Raw genomic sequence first — 25,524 nt, 5'->3', positions numbered from 1 at the left:
GCCTCATACTCTTGGATTTATGTTATGTATGTTTGCTTGCACACTGCACGTGTGCGCATGCGCACACACAGATTTTTTTATTATTCTAAGATTAGCAAACTCGGTTAGTGTTGAAAGCTTTATTCTGGCAACTGGAAAAATGAAAATACAGTGGATAGCAGCAACACAAATAAAGGAGTGATATTAAAATACACTATAAAAATATGCAATAAAATATTAATTGGTGCTTGATTGTTCATTCTGCCTAACCAAGGACATATTTGAAAAGCTCATGGTAGTGAGACAGTGAAGATTATCGCACTGGGGTCAAAACGTTCCCCAGTGCGTTCTCACGGGCGCGAGCACGGAGCGTGTTGGGAACCCGATGGGGCCCAGAACGCTAGTTTACTGCACGGAGGAACGCCACCGTTGCCGCCGGGCGTTCCCATCGGGTTCCCAATGTGTTCCAGGAGACGCCATTTCTGGGAACGATTTGAAACTGACCCACAATTCCATGGTGGACTCTCCTAGGTTCTCTCCCATTCTGCATTCTTTCTATCTCTCTTATAAATATCCCCCCCATATGCTTTTTTTCTGTGTGTTTCTGTACAGCCTCTCCCCTCCTTTCTTTCCCTATCCATATTTAGGGGATCCTTGATCTAAAACATTCTCTCAATACAGAGACAAAGCCTAATATTTAAAATTTCTAGAATTCAGTGATCCTGCCAGATAGGAGTGAGTCCAAACTAAACTTAGCAACCTTCCAGATTCCTACCACACTCATTTGCTTCCTTGACCAGACTTTTTTCTATCATATTGCCTACATCTTCAAGCACATCATGCAGAGAGGTTTTGAATCTGCACTAGTATCTTTCATTAGCCAGGCAGTCTGAAGATCACAAGGATTATATGCAGGCATGAACAAACACAGTGATTATATACATCATGTTTATAATATTTATCAAGAACATTCAGGTTTTGAAAGTTCAGCACGGTTTTACTACATAATCTCAAAGCTGCTGAGAGAGTATTTGTTAATGGGTGGCCATATAAGTGAGGATGATAAAGATGGCAGGGAACAGTAATAAATGAACATTCTGTGTTCTTTTTTAAATATCATTCTTGATATATAGCTTCAATGAGCAGAGGAATAATCTTTGAACCAATAACACACTCAAAAGTAAAGAAAATTTAAAATTTATTGAAATGATAGACAAGATGGTGAAAAGCAATACATATTTATAAAACAGTGAGTAATATAAAATACAAGGTAGTTGTAAAGATAATGGTTACAGCATAACAATTTAAGCATTTATAATATGACTACCAAATAAGGTACTGACTAAGGCACAACTACTAGAGCTATGTCTGCATGGGTAATAAATCAATTACAATTGAGCAAATTAAATAACTATAAGAATGATACCTTCCAGCCCATCTATTTTTAAGAGTCCAAACTTTACATACAAAGGTTATTAAAGATTAAAGGCACTGTGTCCAAACACAATCATGTTTAATATTTGAGGTGAAGTAAAAACCACACACAGAAAAAAGAAATAAAACAGAACCAACAGACAAAACAACCTGTTCAGAAATTGCCTAGCCTTTTTGGATCCGAAATATCCCAGTTATTTTGGGTCAATTCTGCATAGACCAAGTCTAGGGCAAGCATATATAGGCTGAAACTGCATCCGCATTGCAAAAATAATCCAGGTTGACAAAGTCCTGAAGTCTTTATTGATATTATTCAGTCAGACTTTGTATTATATCCTTTGACTGCTTTTGTACATCTCTCCTCATTATTAATTCCTACCCTATTTCTTTTCATCTTTTCATTTCCCGAGTAAAACACTGTGTAATTATGGCTCGGAACAGACGAGCCGAATGCGCTATGCTGGTGCTGATTTTAGGATTAGGGACCGCGCACCAACTGCATGGTTCCTAACCATAGCACAGTACAGCGACGTAGTAATTGTGGTGTCCTGTCCATACGGGCGCCGCCATTTTGACGTAAGCAGCGCACAGAATCTGCACAGCATCTGCATGTTGCTGCGCTTCGCTTACTTAATGAGTGTGCCATCTGCCCGGTGGCACAAAAAGAACCTGGTTTTTCCGGGTTCTTTTTACTCTGGATGGATGTTGCGCAGTCTGGCGGCTGCAGCGTCCCTCTGGAGGGAAAAAGGCCACCAGCGGGCTGCCCATTTGGGCCGGTCTGTCCTGTGCCTAAGTGAATCAAAATGTCTCATTCCTGACCATTTTAGCTTGCTCACCGTATGTATTACAATGTTTATGCATTCCATTTTTTGTTTTACAATGTCTAGCTTTCCCTGATTCAGGAGTCTCACATTCCATGCTCTTATAATGTGTGTTGCGCAGCTTCAGATTTTCAGATTTTACCTCTGAGCAGATAGTCCAAATCAACAATAATAATATACCCTTCATAAGTGTAGACTATTTATGGACTTTTTTCAGTTTTTCACATTGAAGATGATAGCTCTAGCTGCCTTTTCCCATTCTGGGCATGGGCTGAGACTGGACTGAGACTGTGCTTTATCACACAGCTCTGTGCCCAGATTGTTACCACCCTGTGTTTCTCCCATCCTTAGGGAAAAATGCTTCTTTTCCGTAATGGGAAACATTCCGATCAGGAACGGGATGGTAACGATCGGGGCACAGAACTGTGTGATAAGACAGTCCCAGTCCAGTCTCAGCCCATGCCCAGATTAGGAAAAAGGCAATGCAATAATCTTCATTGTTTTATTTCTAGATCATGTTTACTGCCTCTGAGCTGGGAATATTTGATCTTCTGATGGAATCGGGGGAACTCTTGACTTCAGAGGCTATTGCCAAACGCCTGGGCACCAGCCACATGGGCATGGAGAAGCTGCTGGAGGCTTGTGTGGGTTTAAATCTCCTGAGAATGGAAAAGAAGGATAATAAAGGTAACCAGATATAGGAGGTACTCAGATTTTTTGAACATATGGCTTAAATACTGGTTGCTAAAGAATATGCAATTTACTGATGTGTTTTAAAGATATAAAGATACATCATTTAATACTAAAGGAATTTATCACACGGGGGAAATCCTGTGCAAAAAGAATTTAAAAGGTAGAAAAAACCTGCAAAAATGGGTTGATTTTTACACATGTCACTATTAAACTTGTGTTAACTCAAATGGAAAGTAAACAAAAGCCACTCCTTTTTACTTTTGGGATTTTCCAAAAGTAAAAAGGAGCAGCTTTTGTCTACTTCCCCTCCACTTTCTGTTCAGGTTAACGTTGTGTAAAAATCAACCTGTTTTTGTGCCCCCCCCCCAATTTAAACACCCATTTTTTGCACAAGATTTCCCCCATGTGATAGTCAGAATTATACATGCCACAGTAGTTTCTATTTGTATGTATAGTTGTGAAAACTTGACAATGAGGAAAGCTAACAGAATGAAAATCAAATGTGATAGTCGAGGAGAGTTCTTGAAATATGTTGTACTTCTAGAAAGATGAAAATATGGGCTTGAGGACAAATGAAGTCTGAACTCACTATAAATCAAAATGATTAAACTGCAGCAATTGTACTTTGGATATATCATGAGATGAGATGAATCACTAGAAAAGACCACACGGCTTTGTATAACTGAAGTTAGTAGGAAAAGAAGAGCAGATTAAAGACAGAGTGATTCAATAAATCACCCAGTGATTCAGATTCAGCTATGCATCTGAATCTGCAAGACTTTTAATAATTGGGGGCTTGGACATCTTTCATTCATTATATCACCATAAATCAAAGCTGACTGGGCAGCACATAACATCAATAGCTACAGAGAGTTAATGGCTACTGTAAATGCATCTGGAATTATTATTATTATTATTATTATTATTATTATTATTATTAACCTTTATTTATAAAGCGCTGTAAATTTACACAGCGCTGTACATACAATCTTTTTAATTGAACGGTTCCCTGCCCTCAGGCTTACAATCTAAAAAGACATGACACAAAAGGAGAAGGGAAAGGTGGTGGGGAAGGGGCCTCTCTAGTAGGATAATACATATAAAATACATAGCAATACAGGAAATGATTCAATAAAACAGACAACAAAAGAACAACAAAAAGCAAGTGACAATTATGCAATTCCTGGGAAGGCTTCTCTGAACAGGATGGTCTTCAGCTCCGTTTCAAAGCTGGTTAAAGAAGAGATGGCTCTTGTTTGCGGGGGAAGAAGGTTCCAGGAGTGAGGGGGAGCGAGTGAAAAGGGGCGAATCCGAGATGGGGCAGAGGAAATCCTGGGCTGGGACAGCAGACCTTGACTACCAGAACGGAGGGCCCTAGTGGGAAGGCAGGGACGTAGCCGGGGGGGGGGGTTCTTGGGGTCCAGACCCCCCCTTCCATTAGAAAAATGAATAGTGTGTGCTGCTGCACCACCGGACCCAAGCCTCATTATAATGGTGGCACTTAGTCTGGACACCCCCCTTCCTAAAATCCTGGCTATGTCCCTGGGGAAGGTGAGAAGAAATAAGGTCTGATAAGTAAGGAGGGGCCAGCCCATGGAGGGCTTTAAACGTGGACAGCAGGAGCTTATACTGAATATGAAAAGGGAGGGGGAGCCAGTGAAGGGATGCCAACACAGGAGAGATGTGGTCAGAGTGGTGGGCGGATGTGATAATGCGTGCAGCTGAATGCTGGACAGAAATTAAAGGACGGAGGTGAGAAAGAGGAAGCCCAGCCAGGAGGACGTTACAGTAATCAAGTCGTGAGACCACTAGGGCATGGACCAGGATCTTGGCAGTAGAGGCAGAGAGATATGGTCGGATTTTGGCAATGTTGTATAAAAAGAATCTACAAGCCCTGGCTGTGGTCTGGATCTGAGGGATACACGACAGAGAAGAATCAAAGATAAAACCAAGACTGCGGGCTTGCTGGACTGGTTGAATAGAAATGTTGTCCACAGAGACAGAAAAGGAGTGTTGAAGGGTGGGCTTAGGAGGAAAGACAAGAAGCTCCGTCTTGGACATGTTGAGCTTCAAACGCCGATGGTGCATCCACTGCGAGACAGCTGCGAGACAAGATGAAACTTGCTGTTCAAGCCTTGGAGAAAGGTCGGGGGTGGAAAGATACAGCTGGGTGTCATCGGCATACAGATGGTAGGAAAAACCAAAAGAGCTGATGAGTTTACCTAAGGACAGTGTGTAGAGAGAAAACAGAAGGGGACCCAGAACAGAGGCCTGAGGAACACCCACAGATAAGGGAACAGAGGATGAAGTCTGTCCACCTGCAACCACTGCAAAATATCTGCCAGACAAATAAGATCTAAACCAGTCGAGAACAGAGTCTGAGAACCCAAGGTCAGAGAGTATGTCAACTAGGAGACAGTGATCATTTACTTTAACCACTGTTTATTGTCCCTCTTCTATTACTGGATGGCCATCAATAGTAGCCCCCAGTGTGGGAAGCCTAAAGTGGGAATTATCACTTTAACCATGGGAACAAACCTAAAGACCTAAAGGCAGTACAGTATTTCAATCTCAGTAGCACAGTGATGCTACTTAGCAAAGCAAGGGGCTGGTGTGAAGAGGCCCTTAGATAAAAACTATGGACAGGGTAAGGCACCGATCTTCTCAAAGGGGCGATATAAATATTAATAGTGGTTAAATGGACAAGACATTAAACAAATGCATACATACAAATATCTAGGCATGCACTTTCAATCTACACTTATCTAATCTTTTCACAGGGTACAGTCACTGGTAGAACTAAATTTTATATAAGTGTTATTTTCCATTTTTGGTCTTGGTTGCTGGAAGGACAATGTGGAGCAAGCTTCATTACTTTAACTTTGTGCCTCCATGACTGGTGTCCCTTCAAGGACATTCAAATTTCTGAGAGAGACAAAATGCATAAGATCCTTCTGCAGACTAATACAAATGTGCAATAACTTTTGAGATCAGAAAGAGCAAGAAATGTGATTAAAATAATTTAAAACAAACAATTAAAATAAATTTGAGAGAGAAAGAATGATGCCTTGCCAACAAGCTTGTTCCTCTGTCTTTCAGGGTTTTTCATCACAATCTTCCCTTTTTTTCTATTTTAAGGTCTTTATGGAAACACAAAGCTTGCCAATCTCTACCTTGCTAAATCAAGCCCAAAGTCACAGTATTATTACATGCAGTTACAGTCTGAAGTCTTCTATCCAAGTCTGCAGTACTTGGCTGATGCTGTAAGGTGAGGATACTAGGAATAATCTGTTTCAGAAAACTCAGCGAGAGTGTTTATACTTGTAGGCTTTCTATCAAAGAATCAGCCAGAGGTATTTTTTGCCAGGTTGTTTTGAGTGATAGTGCCTCATTGAGTTCACTCACATTTTTACAGGCATACAAAGCACTGTATGCTGCATATCAGGATTTCCTGCTCTTGTATTTTTCCAATCATTCTTGTTTTATGTGCTGACTCAGCTTTCAACAATTAATTCAATGGGCATCCTCAAATTGGGATCAGCCAGTAGGATTCTATCAAGTATAATATGTATTGGATGGGCAAAGCATGTGGGCCCTGTTTGCATGGGCCAAATAAACCAGCCTCCCCACTATCCACTCAGTGGGGACAATTCCCAAGTGTGGTGTGAACATTCCATGCCAAACCTGGGGCATACCCCCCTTAACATAGATTAAAAAATGCCCCCAGTTGCTCCAGATCTTCCTGGAAGATCTGAAGCCCTCTGTTCTGACACTGGGTGGCACATCCAGTGCAGACATCACCGTCCATCATGGCTTTCTTTGTTCTGAAAGCACAATAAGGCATTTAACCATGAGATTGAGGCTAGGCTCCTCATTCTGACCTCAGAAGGGAGCAACGTGATGTGGCAGCAGCCACATTGGACAGCACAATAGGATGTACATGCAAACAGCTGTCCAGCATCAGTATGTAGGGCCCAGGTAACAGGAGGAGGTCAAGGGAGCTCTGGGCCTGGATACTCTGGCTGTGCCCAGAGCATCCTGGCCAGTATAGACAACAACACAGGCCCAAAACAGACAGGCCAAATAAAGCAGTTTCTGGCCACTTTGGGGACATGGCGTTTAGATGACACACCCCTGAAGTGGCCAGAAGCTGCACCAAGACCACCTAAGGCAGCCAGAAGCTACCAGCAAAAGGAGCAGAGTGGGCCATATAGTTGCTGTGGTCTGGAGTGATTGTGATCAAAGTGGCTGGAGATTTCTCCTTCATTGCCGTCTGTTTCATCCCACAGTTTCTCTATCACTTCCCCAATGGCAACCATTATATCTCTATTTGAGTTGCCATTTTATATTCTTAACTGAGCTTTTTATTTCTGTTGGTATGCTTTTCTAGCTATAGAAATTTACTTTAAATGATATTTAAATATTGCAACATTAATTAAATAATATTTTCCCCCTTTTCTGGCTTTCTGATCACTATGTCAGCAGCATTTGGTGTTACATAATTAAACAATTCCAACATGCAATTATTTCTGGTCCAAAACCAAAAGTGGAACCACTCTGCTTTTGGATAGTTCAGGGACAAAAAGCAAGAGTGAATAAGTGATTTACTTCTAATTAAATAACTTCATTGTATTAGATAATGCTCATCAGAAAATAATGTTCAAAATGGCCACTAAAACTTTATTTTTATGAGGTCAAGTCTTTGAATAGAGCAGTGAACTTTGATATCTCATTTCAAAATACTTGTGTTATGTAGTAACAAAGTAGTATCAAAGGTACTTGTATATATTTAGACAATTCAGCAGAGTTTTCTTCTGAATAGACATGCAAGGGGATGTTCTGAGTCTTTCTGAATTATTCTTACAGTTTTAAGAATGAACTTCAAAACCAATGCATGGAGTTATCTAAGATGTTCAGTATATTGTGGGTAGAAGAATGTGATGTTGAATTTATTGCTTTAAACTACTTAATTTTCATTTATTTAAAATAAATGTTTTGTTTCAGGGAAGGAAAAAGTCAAATCAAGTCAATATATGGACCTTCAGCAAAAGATTATTTTGATGCTCTTTATAGGTAAAAGTTGTTTGTTTCTATATCAAATTTGAAAGACAATGGGCAAAATGGGAAAAATTCTTAAGGTTAATAATTCCTTGTATAATTGTATACAACATACATTTTTGTTCACAGCTGCAATGTTTTTAAGGTTCGGGCTCTCATTAATGGTATTGAGAGACTTTTTATAATCTGGTCAGACACCTCTCCTTCTCTCTTCTTTTTCATAGAATGTAGGTCTGTACAAATAGAAATGTAGATCTGTAAAAGTATAAATGTTTTCACAAATAGACTCTTTCAAGTCCTTTGGAAGGTGCTTGCACTTTCAGGGATCTGTAATGGCTCTAGTGATGTCACTGCAGCCCTGGCTGGAAATTGTGGTCCTTCCAGCAATAACACTAACAAAAGAGATGCAAAGCAACAGGAATTTTTGCTTTTAGGAACCAAGATATTATCATAGTTTGTAATGCCCAGTGTGAATCAGAATCTGTATGAAGGAATCTTCTCTGCTTATATGAATTATCAGTTCAGAGGAAGGCATGCAAAAATACTTCTGGGCCCTGGAGAATACTTGGAATATGATTGGTAGAGAAGTGATGTCTGCATTTGATCTTTCTAATTTCCATCTCATTTGTGATCTGGGAGGTAAGTGCTACAAATTTGCAACAGTCTTCCTTCATATGAGCCTCTTGAAATAATATTTTAGTGGTTTGGAGTATGTATTGCATTATCTCCTGGGTTCTTTTCCACCCCTAGGCTTCTGTGATTGTAAAAGTAGGGTTGCTTTAAGAAGTCAAAACCACTTTGGCCAGCCAAGGGTACCTACTTTATAGTTATTGGTAGATGCCCTTTCTAGCAAAGAAAATATTGACTGTTATTCTTAGATGGCCCACAATGACTAGAAAATGCAGAGATTGTTCTAGAAGTGGAGAATCATTTTTGAGAAATGGGCATCTCTTTTTTCTACTCCCTACCTTCAGCTGGTAGTGTTTTCAAGCTGTGCACATGTGAAGGAAATGCAAGTTGGAGGAAGACATACTGAGACCAGGTGCAGAGGATTCATGGGACGTGGGAGGCTGGGTGAGAAAGAGAAACAATCTACTGAGGTGTACTACAGAAACAGGATAGGAACAGGTTAACAGGATTGAACATAAAAGGAAACAGGGCTGGAACCTGGTGTCTTGCAAATAGGCTTGGAAGAAAGAAAGAAAGAAAGAAAGAAAGAACGAACTCCAGTCAAGAGAAAGCTTGGCCACTTACCATGGCAAGCAGTGTTCCACAGTCATAATAAATACTCCAACTTATGGAACAGTCTCAGCATTACAAGAACCAAGCAGTTACCCTTTTATGGAGCCTATGTTCAAAACACAGGGAAGAAATGATCCAATTTGAGACCACTTTAACTGCCTTGCCTCAATGCTAGGGAATTCTGGGAACTGTAGTTTTGTGAGACATTTAGCTTTCTGTCAGTGAGCTCTGGTGCTACAATAAACTACAATTCCCAGGATTCCCTAGCACTCAGCCAGGGCAGTTAAAACAATCTCAAACTGGATCATTTCTGCAATGTTTGGACCCTAGTCACTCATGCTGGACTTTTACTCACTGGAGCTTCTTCAGGCTCCAATCATCACTCGGAAAGCCTCAGCTTCTGGATGGGTGAATGTCACCTCTTCTTATATTAAGACTTCCATGCTTCTGAAGCCCCTCTAACATTTATACAGGTATAAATCCTGTTGACAAATAAACTGGAAATGGCTATGTTTGTGGTTTTGTTAACTTGATTATATTACTCTGTTCATGAAGGACATATGTCCTGTTCTTTCTTCAAGGCTCTACTGGTACGTTAGCCAAAGAATGCACTTCATTGTACCCAAATTCTACTGTGATCATTTTTGATCTACCTGAAGTAGTGGAAAGGTCAAAGAAGCACTCTGTGGCCCCAGCAGGTGGCAAGATATTATTCCAGGAAGGTAAAATATGTTTTGTTCTGAAAGACCACCTTGGAAATTGCTTATATCAAGTCGGGCTATTGGTTCTTCTAGTTCAGTGTTATCCACATTGTCTGGCAGTGGCTTTCCAGAGTTTTATGGACAAAAAGTTTAAGGGGGATAAAAACGGGAAACACAGCAAATTTATTAAAACAATGTGTAGCAATAGAATGCTGAAAAGAGATTAAAAGAAATTACAAAGCATAGAGTATATGCCAGTGATGGCAAATCTTTTTAGGTTGCCGTGCCAAGGGTGGAGATTCCGCCCTCCGGGGGCAGGGGCCCGTGCAAGAGGCGGGGCTTTCACCCTCTGAGGGTGAGGCTTTCATCCTCCGGGGGTGGGGCTTATCATATGGGCTTGCAATTACATGTGAGGCATCCTAGTCCTAGGCATGATATAAGGTCTATGAGGACCAACAACTTACCTAGAGTGACGGGATGTTCCCACATACCATATGATATACCTTACAAGGCTGCTCTATTAGTTTTCTATGACCACTGACGAAGACGTTCTAGTCGAAAAGTGTTTGGTCTCTGTTCTGTACTTTCTAACTGTAATGGGCATACTGTGTTATCCCTTTTAATTTTGCCTCTGTTGTGCACTCCCCAACTGTATGGACATACTGAGGCGGGGTACAGACGGGCAGGGGAAGACATCTTGGAGGTGTATTCTGCTGAATACGGAGCCTCCAGACCACCCGCCCCGGGGGCGTGGCTAAGGTGTATGGGGCTTCCACATGGGGGGCAGTGAAGACGCCTCACCTGGGGCCGTTTCTGACCCGCAGTTTCCAAACCGCCGCCTCGGAGGACGCTGCAAAGAGAGAGGCAGCTTCTGCACGGGCGGCCAAAAATGGGGCTTTTTTTTTTCTTTTGCTGGCTGGCGGATGCGCAGCTGCGGCGCTCAGCACCGGCGGCAGAAAGCCTATGTGCACATTTAAAGCGCCCAGACCCCTTTAAACTTTTTCCCTCGCCCTGCCCAAGAACAATGGTGGTCTCCTGCCAGCTGGTGATCAGCTGGTGTTGGCATCCTTGTCCGCTTGCACGTTGGTAGTGTCACCAGCATCATGGATGCCTCCTCTCCTTTGGTCCCCACGCTCTTGCTGAATCTGCAATGCACAGCCACAGCTGTCGCCACTGCCACCGCTGTCCCCCTGCCATCCCCCATCACCTCCCTTGTACATATGTAAATATTTAAAGTTTTAGGGGTTTTTTATTGTTAGGTGGAAATGGCACAGGAATGTGTGTAGGGGTTCACTTTAAATTCCAAACTTTCCCCAATTCTAGCAGCGCATGCGTACATGTTGCTCTAGGGTTAGGGTTAGGGTTAGGGTTACGAGCATTAAAATAGAGTGCAGCTGTACTGCAGCTTCCACATCTGCATGGCATCTGACGCTCTAATTAGAGCCTCGGTGCAAACTGCGCATGTTCCAGGACCCCGACTCATTATGCGACGCAGCAGACACGGAGCTTTTAAATGGGCAACTTAAATTAGTGGCATAACAATTCTGGCGTACCGGTGCAGCAGCTTATAGACGGAGATGCGCAGCTGCGCAGTATATAGAAAAGAAGCGGGGAAAAGCAGCACCTTTTTAATGCCGCTTCTTCCCGCTTGGGGCGTGCGGGCGGTGTGTTCATGGCGGCATTCAGGTAAGGGCCGTCTGAAGGCTATACCTTCATGACGTCATGAACACACCCCTTTTTGCCCGTCTGTATCCCGCCTGTGTTATCTTTTTTAATTCCATGTTGAGAGGCACAGAGGAATTGGTATTTTGTGTACTTGATACCTTCGTATGGGATTTGCAGTTCCCTAGCCCAGTACTGACTGGTAAAAGTAGCCTTGTGCATGTTAGGGCGTGGCTCACAGGCCAGAACAAGCCTCTTTTTGTGTTTAGGATAGCATATACTCTATGCTTTGTAATTTCTTTTAATCTCTTTTCAGCATTCTATTGCTACACATTGTTTTAATAAATTTTCCGTGTTTCCCGTTTTTATCCCCCCTAAACTTTTTGTCCACTCACTTGTTTGTTTCAGTTTAGGGCATCACCTCCCAGTTTTTCCTTTCCAGACTTTTACACACAAATGCTGGATATGGTAGGGACTGAACCACATCTATGCAAAATATTTTCTCTACCACTGAGTTCCTCCCGTTTCTCAAATACCAGGCCATCTGTGTCACACATTTTTCTTGCTGGAAGGGAGAAAGGTTTCATAGCAAAATACAGTTGGTCCTCCATATCCATGGATTCTTCATCTATGGATTCAACCATCCAAACCTTGAAAAATGTTTTTAAAATATATAAATTCCACACACACCCCTCAAACCTTAAAATTTCCATTTTATATAAGGGACACCATTTACTACACCATTGTATTTAATGGGATTGAGCATTCACTAATTTTGATGTCCGGGAGGTGGGGTTCTAGAACCAAACACCAGCAGATTTCAAGGGTTCACTGTATGTCAATGGAGCTGTATACAGTTTGAATACTGTTTTGTGTTAGAGCTCATTGCAGCTACTCCAGTGTTTGCAGATTACAGTTGGCCCTTGGTATCCACAGATTTTTCATCTATGGATTCAGCCATCCATGGCTTGAAAATATTCAAGAATAATATAAATTCCAAAAAAAAAAAGCAAACCTTGATTTTGCTGTTTTATATAAGGGACACCATTTTAGTATGCTACTGTATTTAATAGGATTTCAGCATCCACTGATTTTGATATCCACATGAGATCCTAGAACCAAATCCCAGTGGATAACAAGGACCCATTCATATTGCATTAAAGTGCAGCCTTGTTAAAAATAATAATTAAATAATTTAAATAATTTATTCATTTGTTCAATCAAAAGCTACTGAACTATCCCTTCTCTACCAAGAAAGATAAAGGAAAGATTGAAATAGGCAAAAGCATTATCATCTTGTTCTACAATCCTGCATGTACTTACTAGGATGTAACTCTTACTGAGGGCACATCTATACTGATGGGAAAAAAGAGCCTCACCATACTTTTTTTTTTTTGGGGGGGGGGTCCATAATGACCCCACAGCAATCCTGTTAAGGCCACACAGTCAAAGCACTTTAACATGACATCTGCATAACCAGCCACATGTATTCCCTGGTGAATTTACTCCCCTGTCCCCAGCTTGCATCAACCTATCAGCCAATAGCCCTTATTATTTTCCTGTCAATCTATTGCTTCCCCATCCAATCCCCTTTCCATCTCTGCCACCCCAGTGAGTGAGTGAGTGAGTAAATTTTAAATGCATCCACACATATAACTGAGAAAGAAAAAATAAGATTGTATTGTATTTTTCTTTTATTTATGAAAATATTCAGCCATGAGATCAGCAGTGAGGGGTTAGATATAGGGCTATCCCATCCCATTTCTCCTCCCACACCCAAGTGTCACATTTGTTTGTAGTGGTTTTTATCTTCCACCAATCATTCCCCCAATCAACTTTGTTTTTACTTCAGTGAATGGAGCATGTGCGTTCCCTCTCCCCTCAATCATTTCCTCACTCATTCATGTGGAGATCTTACACACTCTCTCCTACTCACTGCCCATCCATATACTGCAGATCTCCGCATGAGTGAGTGAGCAATAAATTTGGGGAAGTATCGGAAAGGGGAAGAGTAATAATAGTAAAAACAAATGCAACACTCATGCAAATGGAAAGAAGAGGGAAGAGGGTAGCGCAATCTAAACCCTCACCACTGATGTCTTGGCTGGAATACAATAAAGTAGAAAAACATGGTGACAAACGTAAGGCTTGCCAGACCCAACCAGTCCTGCTCAGCAACAACTACTTCCACCCCAGGCCCCACACCAATGTTGCTATGGAGTGCAGTCCACACACACGCACATGCAAATATCTGGATTTTATGCTCATATCTGGAGTAAATCCCCACATTTTCCCCCTCCGGATTAAAGCACTGAAAAGGCCTGGATTTGGCCCGATTTGTTCCATAAATTGTCTGCACAGCTTGCTGTATAGATAAGGTGAGATCATTTCATTTAGCCCACATAGATAAGCTTTGAGTCTAAGCAGAATGAAAATATACCATAGTAATAATAATAATAATAATAATGGTATGTTTTCATTCTGCTTAGACTCAAAGCTTATCTGTGTGAGCTAAATGAAATGATCTCACCTTGTCTATTATTTATTTATTTATTTATATATATCCCACCTCTTCCATTTTGGGGATCGAGGTGGGGAACAACAAGGTTTATACAGTACAAATATAATAAAACAACAAAATCCCCCACCCTCCCATCCCAGAAACTCCCTCCATAAAGTATAAAATTATAATAGTAAGATCATACATACATACATAACAAAAGCATAAAGAAAATTGGCAATTAACAATGAATATCTGTTATGCCTAGTCAAAGTATATTGTTAATCTTTCCTATCTCTTTGCTTTCTTTCTTTTTTTTAAAAGTGTGGGTTGGCAAAACGTGGGTGGAAGATACAGATTTACTTTTATGATGATACATGCAGTACTTTTTCACTTCTGCCCTCATTATTTAAGGGCTTAAATCAGTGATGGCGAACCTATGGCACGCGTGCCAGAGGTGGCACTCAGAGCCCTCTCTGTGGGCACATGTGCCATCGTCCCAGCACAGAGTCTGCCAGAGTTTGTTACTAGAAAGCCAGAGGGACATGGCACTTTGCAATAAATAAGTGGGCTTTGGGTTGCAGTTTGGGCACTTGGCCTCGAAAAGGTTCACCATCACTGGCCTAAATCCAGCATTACACTATGTTATTATAGGGGATTTTTTAAAGGATCCTGTCCCTGAAGCTGACCTGTACATTGTGGCAAGAGTCCTGCACTTGTGGGATGATGAGAAGTCTGTGCAATTGCTAACCAAATTACACAAGGCCTGCAAACCTGGTATGTACACTCAGAGAATAGGAGTGAAAAGAAAAGCAGTTTGTTAGTTCTGTTGGGTAGCCAGGGTGGTCACATGCAGTATTTTCTGATTTATTCACTGGTGCCTTGAGTCTCATGCATCTTTTTAAAAATATATATAAGTAGCATGGGTTTAGGTGTCTTCTGGCATTTACTACTTCAGATAAAGCTCTGAAAAATATATTTGTAAAGCTAGTATGTCAGTAATAAGAATGATTGTGCAAGGAGTTTTTTCTCTTAATTATGGGCATTTAAACATTTGCATCTTTACAACTTTGATTCACAGTTCACTGAGTTTAATGGAACTTGCTCCCTGTTTAGTGTTTATGGATCTTCTTCTGCCCCTTAGGGCCCGAACAGACAGACCAAAATAAAGCTGCTTCGGGTCACTTTGGAGGTATACTGTTTAAATGAGGCATGTGTCCTAAGAGGCCAGAAGCTGCACCAAATCCACACTCCAGCCCTAATGACTCATGCATCATTTAAACAGCATACCTCCAAAGTGACCTGAAGCAGCTTTATTTTGGCCTGTCTGTTTGTGCCCATTGTTACATACCCACCACGTCCTAATCTAGCAGGGACTATACCAGTTCATTTTTCACTGTCCTACTTTCCAGCTGCTTTTAAAATGTTCCAGTTTTTCTGCTTTTTCCCCACTTTCTCCATTTGTTCTTAGTTTCTTTCAATTACTGAAAACTGAATTGAAAGTGCAAACATCATTGGCACTTGGTTAACTCAGCAACGGGAGAGGAGAGGAGGGGAAATAATTTTGTCCTTCCTAGAAGGCGCAGGAAAAGTAAACAGCTGCAGCCTCTCCTACCTTTGTGTTCTTCCTCTTTAATATCTTGACCACACTCTGATATCATTTGGTTGCACATGCCCCAGTTTCAATCTGCAAAATGTTGGAAGGTATATAATTTCTATCTGGAATGCTATAATTTAGAAAGGACCATACAATATGCTATTCCTGCATTTAAATTAACCCTTTCATCTCCTTAGTCACAGTGATTCCCAAACTTTGGTCTTCCAGATATTTTGGATTTAGAATCTGGGGCCCGTTACAAACGGGCCTATAGTACGGACTGGGTCCGTATTAGGGTTAGAAAGGGGCATCACTTCCGGACGCCCCTAACCCTAATACGGACTGAGTCCGTACAAAATGGCTGCGCCCGTTCCACACGGGGGCCGCCATCTTTATGGAGCGGACGCGCTGCGACTGCATGTCATGCAGCGTATATGATGCTGCGAGTGCGCCATTGGCGCCTCGTGGCGTCATATCTGCGCTGCAAAGAGAAGCACAATTTTGGCGCTTCTTATTTGCAGTGCGGAGGAGTCGCGCAGTTTGGCTGCTGTGACTCCTCCGCACTGCAACCGGCAGCGGCACGAGACCGCCCCTTCTGGGTGGTCTGTAACGCGCCATAGAATCATAGTTGGAAGAGACTATGGCAGGTTACAGACCGCCCATTTGGGGCGGTCTGTACCCGCCCCTTTCCCCAGTGTATCGGGGCCTCAGCTGTCAGAATGGCAGCCGCTGAGGCCCCGATCCGCCGCTTTTCAGGCTGCGGGGAAGCGGCAAAACGCCACTTCCCCACAGCCTGAAAAGGGGTGTCCTTGGGGCTTCAAGCCCCACTTGGCCCCTTTCTCCCTTGCTTCGCTGGGCGCAGCCGTCTGAAGGCTGCACCCAGCGACGCAAAGCGGTGCCGCAAACCAGGAAGGAGCTCCGAAACGGAGCTCCATCCTGGTCCGCGCAAACGCCGCACTAGGCGCCCTGGCGCAGAGTGAGGATGTCACGTCCGCGCCGCCCCGTATAGAGGTGGCACGGCCGTGACGTCCTCATGGCGGCGGCCGTCTGGAACGGCCGCCATCATTTTTTACACGCGGAGTGCATATTAGAGTTAGGGATGTGCGGAAGCACCGCACCTCCCTAACCCTAGTACGCGCTCCGCGCGTACTTTAATGGCAGTGTGTAACCTGCCTACAAGAGCTATCCAGTCCAACCCCCTGCCATGCAGGAAATCTCAATCAAAGCATACCCGACAGATGGCCATCCAGCCTCTGTTTAACGACCTCCAAGGAAGGAGACTCCACCACTCTCTGAGAAAGTGTGTTCCACTGTCGAACAGCCCTTAATGTCAGGAAGTTCCTCCTAATGTTGAGGTGGAATCTTTTTTGCTGTAGCTTGCATCCATTCCTCCAGGTACTAGTCTCTGGAGCAGCAGAAAACAAATTAGCTCCTTCCTCAATATGACATCCCTTCAAGTATTTAAACAGGGCTATCATATCACCTTTTAACCTCTTCTCCAGGCTAAACATCCCCAGTTCCCTAAGTCGTTCCATATAGGGCATGGTTTCCAGACCCTTCACTATTTTAATTGACCTCCTTTAGACAACCTCCAGTTTTTCAACGTCCTTTTTAAATTGTGGTGCCCAGAACTGGACACAATATTCCAGGTGGGGCCTGACCAGAGCAGAATAGAGTGGCACTATTACTTCCCTTGATCTAGACACTATACTTCTACTGATGCAGCCTAAAATTGCATTGGCCTTTTTAGCTGCCGCATCACACTGTTGACTCATGTTCAACTTGTGGTCTACTTGGACTCTCAGATCCTTTTCATACGTAGTCTAGTTCAGCCCGGTGTTGCCCATCCAATATCTGTGCATTTCATTTTTCCACCCTAAGTGCAGTACCTTACATTTCTCCATGTTGAAATTCATTTTGCTAGCTTTGGCCCAGCTTTCTAATCTATTCAGGCCATTTTGAATTTTGATCCTGTCCTCTGGGGTATTAGCTATTCCTCCTAGTTTGGTGTCATCTGCAAATTTGATAAGTATGCCCCAATTCTGTCATCCAAGTCATTGATAAAGATGTTGAATAGCACTGGGCCCAGGACAGAACCCTGTGGAGGAAAAAAGGCCGCCGCCAGCCCGGACTTATGAAGAGGTATGTACCGGGCCTCTGTTAGTTATTCAAGTTATTCTATGCAATGAATTTTGTGCACTGTCACTTTCCTCAAAGGGAATTATGTGCAGTATACATCGATGTTCTTATTTATTTCTTGAAGCAGAGACCTTTTAGTAAGACATTTCCTCTCATAAGATGTCTATGTTGGGCAAGAGCTGAAAGGTCAGTCTTGGCTGCACCTGCCCCCTCCCAGGGCACAGAGCTGCAGGATGAAGTCCTGAACCTAGAAAATAACTTCCCACCAAAGACTTTGATCAAAGTCCTCCCCAGCCTTATGCAGCTTCACAGCTGAGCTGATTCACAGCATGAAGATGGGACAGACAAAACTTTATATAGTTTGTATAGATAAAGCAGGTGTTCAAGCAAACCTAGCTATCTAGTTTCTCTCCAGCAAGGTTGAGGGGTCCTAGTCAGGTCTACCATGCTATAGCTAGCAGAGACATATCAGGCTGGCATACAATAACAAGCAGTCTTCAAGGTGAAAGTGTCTGGTTTCAATCAACATCTTATCCCAAATGCCCCTTTTCTGGATTGTGTGCTTTGCACGTTCCAAGGAGTTAGAAAGACACACACAAAATGGATCCAAGGATTCAAACTCACAGAATGGCACCCCTTAGGTTAACTGCCAAGTAATAAATACATACTTGAATACAGATTTGCAGTTTACAACTGAAACTCAGTTTAAAGATCCATGGGTTTATGGACAGTCCTCCAGGTTCCTCTTTGTTTGACATTGTGCAAGAGTAGGATGCAGCTGAACCTGTCAAAAGAATAAAAGCCTCTAACAGTCTTGAAGACTTTCACCAGCAGGTGTAGAGAGGAGGCTGTTAGGGAGAGAACATGGGTTGATATTGTGAATCACATTGAACAAAATTCTATAGTTTCCCAGCAGTTTGCTTTTTTGACAGAAATGGCACTCCTATGATAGAAAGAGGCAGTTATTTGTAAAGAAGTGCTCATTTCTTTTAGAGCTAGTGAAAGTTGCATTCTTTTTTCCATAAGGTCCTGTTAATAGGTTGCTTGATAAAATTAAACTTCACTTTTCAGAATGCTATTGCAATTGGTATCACACTTATTTTTTTCATAAATGAATAAAATTTATTTTGAAACAGGTGGTGGAGTGCTAGTAATTGAATCAATTCTGAATGATGACAGAAGTGGACCCCTTGAAGCCCACGTTACTTCCTTAAAGATACTGCTCAATACGGATGGGAAAATCCGGACCCCATCAGAACACAGTGAGCTTTTTAGTGCATCTGGCTTCAAGAAAGTTGAAGTAAAGAAAGGAAGCATTTATGGCATTATTTTGGGAAGAAAGTAATGTTGCTCCTGCTTTGTTCTTGTGATGGAAGTCAGGATAATAAAATTCTGTTCATTTCCTTCTTCTGGACACTATTTCAAAACACAATATGGCACTGCATTTCCTCCAATATCCTCTTCTTTTTCTTTTGTAGTTACTTGAATAGATTGGTTGAAGGGGACCTATGACCTTTTGGATATCGTGGGACTGTAACTCCCATCATCCCAGAACACTGACAATACTTTTTGAGATTCTTGGTCGTTGGTGTCCAAGAACAAGTGGAGATTGACAGGTTCCCCATCTCTCCTCAGGATACATTTTGAGATGGCTTCATTCCAGATTATTTATAATCCTTCCAATAAGTTCGAATTCACAACTGGTAGTAGCTGTGTTTAAGTCATAGAAAAAAGCAATGACATGCTATGATATCCCCATGTTGTAACTTCCCTTCAGGCCATCTAAAGTCAACTGTATTTGCCCAGAGGTTCACACCCATATGATTAAGCAGACTGGTGCTTGACTTGTTGAACAGAAAAGCATCCATACAAGTAGTAAAAGTAGCAGCCATGGATACTCAATATGCTAATAGCTTTTTGACCTCACCTTACTATAATATAGTTAATTTAAGTAACGTTAGTAGGTTTGCTTTCAGAACATATGCATGAGCACCATTCATGTTCTGATGATACTCTCTTTCAGGTTCTGTTGCATTTTAATCCTAGTATAAGGAAGCTATTCCTTTAATTATGTGACAGATCAAAGAAAAACTGAGGCCAGAATCCTGGATTTGGACATATGTTGAAAAGTTCCATATATGCAGAACTAAAAAGATTATTGAATTAGAAATAATGCGATTTATCCCTGACGGGACACAGTCATGTTTCAGGTTATAAATGGGTATTATCGCATGTAAAATTGCCACTGCCACTGCCACTGCCAGGCATCTAGAACCTGGCTGCATCCTGGGTCCCAGCTGTGCCTAGCTGGCCACTTTTCCAAAATGGGATCTTGCTGTTTTGGAAAAACGGCTGGCTAGGTGCGGCTAGGACCCAGGATTCAACTAGGTTCCAGTTGACTGGCAGTGGCAGCAGTGATTTTACATGCAGTAATACAGCCTGAAACGCATTATTTCTAATGCGATAATCTCCTGAGTTATGTTTCCCTCTCAAACCCTCCTTTTTAGCTGCTGCTGTCTCCAGCCCAACAAGGCCATTTACTGGTGGAGAACAGAGAACAGAGGAGGCATGAAAAAGCACCTGGCTATAAGAACAAAGCAAAGGCATCATCTGGGATATTCCAGAGGTTCTTAGGAGGCCTCAGAGGATGATGTCATTGCTGCGCATCTGAGAATAGGAACATAGCATACCACTTCTCTATTCTCCTTGTCTGTTCCTGGCCACTAAATGGCTAAATGGATGGGCACAGCAACTGATTTGGAGGTGAAATGGGATGGAGTGAGGTAGGTTATTGAAACAATAAAACAATAAAAAAAGTGATTACACATTATATTGCCTTCTTATGGGCCAATACATTAAAAATGCCTACAGCCATGGTGGTGTAATGTCTCTAAAGGAAAGCTGCTTTGTCTCTAGCTGTATAGTATTTAGTGGGCTGAGGCTCCTGTGTTTGTAAAACCTCCGCCAGAATGCCTGGCTGGAGTTTGTGAAGGAATAAATCTTGTCTTTGATGTCTTGAAGTCTTATCAGCTTGTGAGTTTGCCACATTGCAACAGCAGACATTACAGACATCTCTTCCAAAGTCTACTATGTGGCAATTTTAATGACATTTGTAAATGAATTGTCAGAGATCTCTGTAGGTGTTGACAATTTACTGCTTCTCAAGAAGGGGATTTTATAAATATATTTTAAATAAAATAAAGTGTACGCACATACATACACAAAACGCCTTGGACACTTTTGTTCTTAGATCATTTTAGGACAGTCTTCAGCATGTTTACTCAGATATAAGGTCCATTATGGGTTCCATAGCTCGCAACCCCCAAAGTATGCCTGGAATCATTTCCCCTCCTGGTTTTTTTCATAAATGAAAAATTTGGAAAAAAAATATTCTGATTTGTGAAGAATCATTGAAGCATGCACAAAACCTCTTGTAATCATGCCCAGTTGCAACCCCCCCACTTTTACATGTTTCATTATTTTTTCTAAAAATGAAATTAGTAAGGAATTACATTGCTACTGAAGACACAGTTTACATTTCTTTAAATGTTACACTTTCCCTTTTGGCTACACAATGTCAAGTGTATTACACAAAAATACAGTCAGATGAGAATATATTAATTTTTAGCGTATGTAAGGGTAAAATTGTGCAAGTCCACTGTTTGTTAAGTGGGTATGACCACAAACTATAAGTCACAGATGAAGATTTATGTTTCTATGAGAAATGTTTCAAGGTTATAAATGGACAACAAGGGAGACAGCTGAAATTAGATATTCCAATAGTCCAGGTAACAGCAAGAAAAGAACCTGCAATCAGTAAGTTTGTAGTTCTATTTAAACCCAGTAGGGCTTTAACATCTTGAGTCACAGAGAAGCTACCTCAAGGCTAAGCTTTGATATGTAAGCACCTGAGCTCAGACATGCAAATACTGACATATCGGGGGCAAATGAGTTTGCTGTTTGTCTTGAGAATGAGCTGGAGCTTTTGGGGAGAAGTGTGTTGCAATCTCACTTTCAACTAACTACATTCCTGAAGAGCAAGAACATCTGGAAGCAGCACTTGCATGGGTTTGATTTCCTTTGGAAATACGTGACTAGGAGCTAATGGTGTATTTTTTTAAAACAAACAAACAAAAACATTTCAATTATTTTTTTAATATACCAGCAGAGTATGCCTGTCTACTCCTCGAGGTGCATGTGTATCATAAGGTCAACCATGATGCTCATTGGCTTCTCCTATGTCACTTAAGGGAGCACTAAAAAGCTTAGCAGGTTGAGCACTTGGTTTATGGGGCTGTACAAACAGCCCCGAAGGGGCAGCCTCCAGCCACCCATTCTTCAGCCAGATCGGGGCCGCAGCCCCAATCTGGCCTTTCCAGGGCACAAAAAAGGAGCCGAAAAAGTGGCTCCTTTTAGCAGCTTTGCCACACCTATACAGTGCTCTTTCGGCACTGTGTTATATAGATGCAGTGCTGGAGGAGCGTCATGGTGCCGCGCACCATGTGGACTGGCACATGGCATCATGGCACCCTGGGGGGTGGGCAGAGTTGGGGCATGCATCATGTGGATGTGACATCCTGACTCTGCCTCCAGGATGGCCTTTCAGTCCAGTCTGAACAGGGCCCAACTTGGCTTAAATCTATGTAACTAGGACTTTCAGGAGCCTGCCTTTATGGACTTAACTGATGGCTATTATGATAATATAACCAGCCTTCTGAAGCCCTCACTGTGTATGAATGTAGTTGCTTACATTTTCCCACAGCAATTGTGATCCTCAGATCTATACTTTTCCCAGGGTGCACTGAAGTACATAATCTTGATGAAGATTTATCCAGTTTCATCTGCCAATAACCATCTTTCTCATCTGTAATTGTTAAGAGTTTCTTTCCAGCTGGGTAACTCAAAACTTGCTCTACAGTCAGAATGATATAATGTTGTATTCAAACTGCCTTATTAAGGTCTCATAGACCAAGACATACATGCCAAGTCCTACCCCCTTGCCATGACAACTTTACTCTACCAGTCTGTAGGGTCTATACATTTAGATATAACCCCATCATTTTCCATTTGATGAAAGGTATCCTGTAATCTATCATATATTTCAAAATACACTCTAATATCCTTGAATAACAGGAACAACTGCTGGATCAGTATGTATATGATGATGACTTTGAAATTCTCCTAAACCTTAAAAGGTGTCAGGATAGACATTAAACAGTTTTCCTGTGTTAGAAATTCAATAGTTGCATATGCTATCAACTTGACAAAATAAATCCAATATCTCACATATATGGCAGGTGTAGAAAATCGTCATATTCTTAATTCTGTTTTATATATTGCATAAAGGATGAAACCTTCTATTATATTCCTGTTCATTGTCAGATGAATGTTTGTCAGATGAAAACAGCTCTTTGTATCACACACCTCTTCTATCAATTATATATATAGCCAGGCTGCCCGGACTGCCGCTTACATCACTGATGATGCATAGATGATTGACATGCATTTTGTAGTGGCACAAACTAGTGGAGATGACAATTGTGCCAAAGAAGAAGTGATTCCAAGGGGATAATGAAAAGATCCACTTTCATAGTGGGAACGACGGACCTTTTGGAATCAATTTACCAACACAGAGCGAAGGCGAATCGCAAACCACTTTAAATGTAAGTGGGAATAAGCCCAGAGAGGGAAGTCACTGTAGGTCACTCAAAATAGCTAACCCTATTACTACTGCCCACTTTGAGGCATTAATTCTTTCAATGCAGAGCATTGTTGCACTTCAAACAATTTTTTTAAACAAGTGATCAGAAATTCTGGAAAACTGTGGTCTGCTGGGTTTGCTTTCCAATTCTGGGTGGCAACTTCAAGTTCCCTGATCTTCTTTATTACAGGCGCGTTACAGATGGCCCAGAAGGGGCGGCCTCGCACCGCCGCCGGTTGCAGCGTCCGAGAACTGCAGCAGCCAAACGGCGCGGTTCCCGGATGCTGCAAAGAAGGAGTGTGATTTTCGTGCTCCTTCCTGCGGCCCAGAAGAGACACCACAAGTGCCGAAGCGCACACTCGCGGCGTCACCTCTGCCGCGTGATGTGCGGGCGCAGAGTGTCCGCTACATCAAAATGGCAGTTCCCATCTATATGCGGCGCCGCCATTTTTAACCTAGTCATTACGTGCGAGGGGCAAGTCGCGTCAGGAAGCGCTGCCCCTCGCACGTAATGATGGCGCGATGATGGCACCTCATGGACCCGTCTGTAACGCGCCATAGTTCTTTAACTTTAAGATAAACTTGGATCAGACATGAACAGTGCTACTCAAAGAGGTAGTCCATTGGCCAGTGCCGGTCCATGCTGAATTTACAGGAAGGGCAAAAACAGTTGTAGTCAATGGGGACAAATATGGTACAAGTCTCTGGCCCACTGGGGTAAAAATGCTGTCAAGTCCCTAGCTTAGATATCTTAAGAAGCACTGAAATAGAGGATAATTTTGAAAAGAGAGCCATCTTCTATAAAAATGGACATATTGTCATCATGAATCTGTTGTTCTTTGAACTGAATATTGGACTTCCAGGTCACAATTTTCTAGAATGCAGAGCTTCTAAATGGTACTGTAAAACTACCAAATGGGAGCTGGCCCTTTTGTTGCTTCTAAAAAAACCCTGAGACTTGCTACAGCTTGGCACGCATCCTTTTCAGTGCACTGCCACAACAACAAAACTGATGGCTTTGTCCTGAAATATTCATCATTGCTGCCATCCTAAACCTGTACTTGTTAGCCTATTGGCTCATGGAATAGGGTTTTGTGAAAATGGCTGGAAAACAGGAGTACACAACAATCCCAGGCTGAGTACACCAGGAAGATTATGCAGCCTATATTGGTGGTATAAATACCTATTGGTTGTATTTTTTAAATTTACTCCCATTAGCATTAAACAAAAATGTTCTGAGGCTAGGGTCCATAAGCCAGCTAGAAAAAGAGTTTGTATGGGAGCCTATTGGTAGTTCGGTTTTAAAACACTGAGGGACAGCCTCAAGGAGATTCTGAGAAGATCTGAGAAAGATCAGGAATTGGGCATATAAAGAAGATCATGGGGGAAGGAGCATCATTCCTGTTCTACTGTCTCTGTGTTAGAGCCTGGGGCCTTCACCGGCTTCCCAAGAGCATGTACTGTAGATAAAAACAGGTCTGGGAGCCAAATTATTTCTTGCCTTTAATACACCACATATAGCTATGAAAAACAGATTGGGAATCTTGGAATCGTAGAGTTGGAAGAGACCACAAGGGCCATGCAGTCCAACCCCCAAATTATTTCACAGCCCATCCAAAGATCACTTTCAGGACATGTATGGATAAAAGCAGTAAGTGCATGTGCATTTCTTCCCTTTAAGAAACAGATGCAACTGGGTTGTTTTCTCATCAAATTCTTTCTTGATTGTCTTTTCTTACAAGGACATACATCCAACTGAACCAAAAAGAAACTGGAAAGGATAGGGAAGGGCAGGATTTGATCAGAATAGAAACTGAAGGAATATGAGTTACTCCCAAAATGTAAATTTTATTTAAATCTCAAGATAATTCACAACATCTTTACCTTTAAAAATACCTTTTAACTAAACTCTTTTCTCCTTCCTCTCTTTCCAAAATGTGCTGCTTCTGAGACTTGGCTGGAGTATTTGTTCAGTTGCTTCACCAGACTGTACTTTG

General features: G+C 42.0%; 1 protein-coding gene across 1 annotated transcript; it reads left to right on the top strand.

The window, feature by feature from the left end:
• The first annotated feature begins 2,607 nt into the window (after positions 1-2,607).
• On the top strand, positions 2,608-21,028 carry LOC149319290 (acetylserotonin O-methyltransferase-like). Its single transcript, XM_089508410.1, has 8 exons — positions 2,608-2,637; positions 2,747-2,921; positions 6,066-6,195; positions 7,932-8,000; positions 8,506-8,624; positions 9,809-9,949; positions 14,745-14,867; positions 18,963-21,028. Exons 1-8 carry the CDS (start codon positions 2,608-2,610, stop codon positions 19,169-19,171), a joined length of 996 nt encoding a protein of 331 aa, XP_089364536.1. The 3' UTR covers positions 19,172-21,028.
• Positions 21,029-25,524: the final 4,496 nt, after the last annotated feature.

Source organism: Sceloporus occidentalis, unplaced genomic scaffold (assembly GCF_023333645.1).
Source record: "Sceloporus occidentalis isolate IW3139 unplaced genomic scaffold, rSceOcc1.0.p SCAF_2, whole genome shotgun sequence".
NCBI classification, from domain to species: domain Eukaryota; kingdom Metazoa; phylum Chordata; class Lepidosauria; order Squamata; family Phrynosomatidae; genus Sceloporus; species Sceloporus occidentalis.
This window is presented reverse-complemented; position numbering and strand designations above follow the sequence as displayed.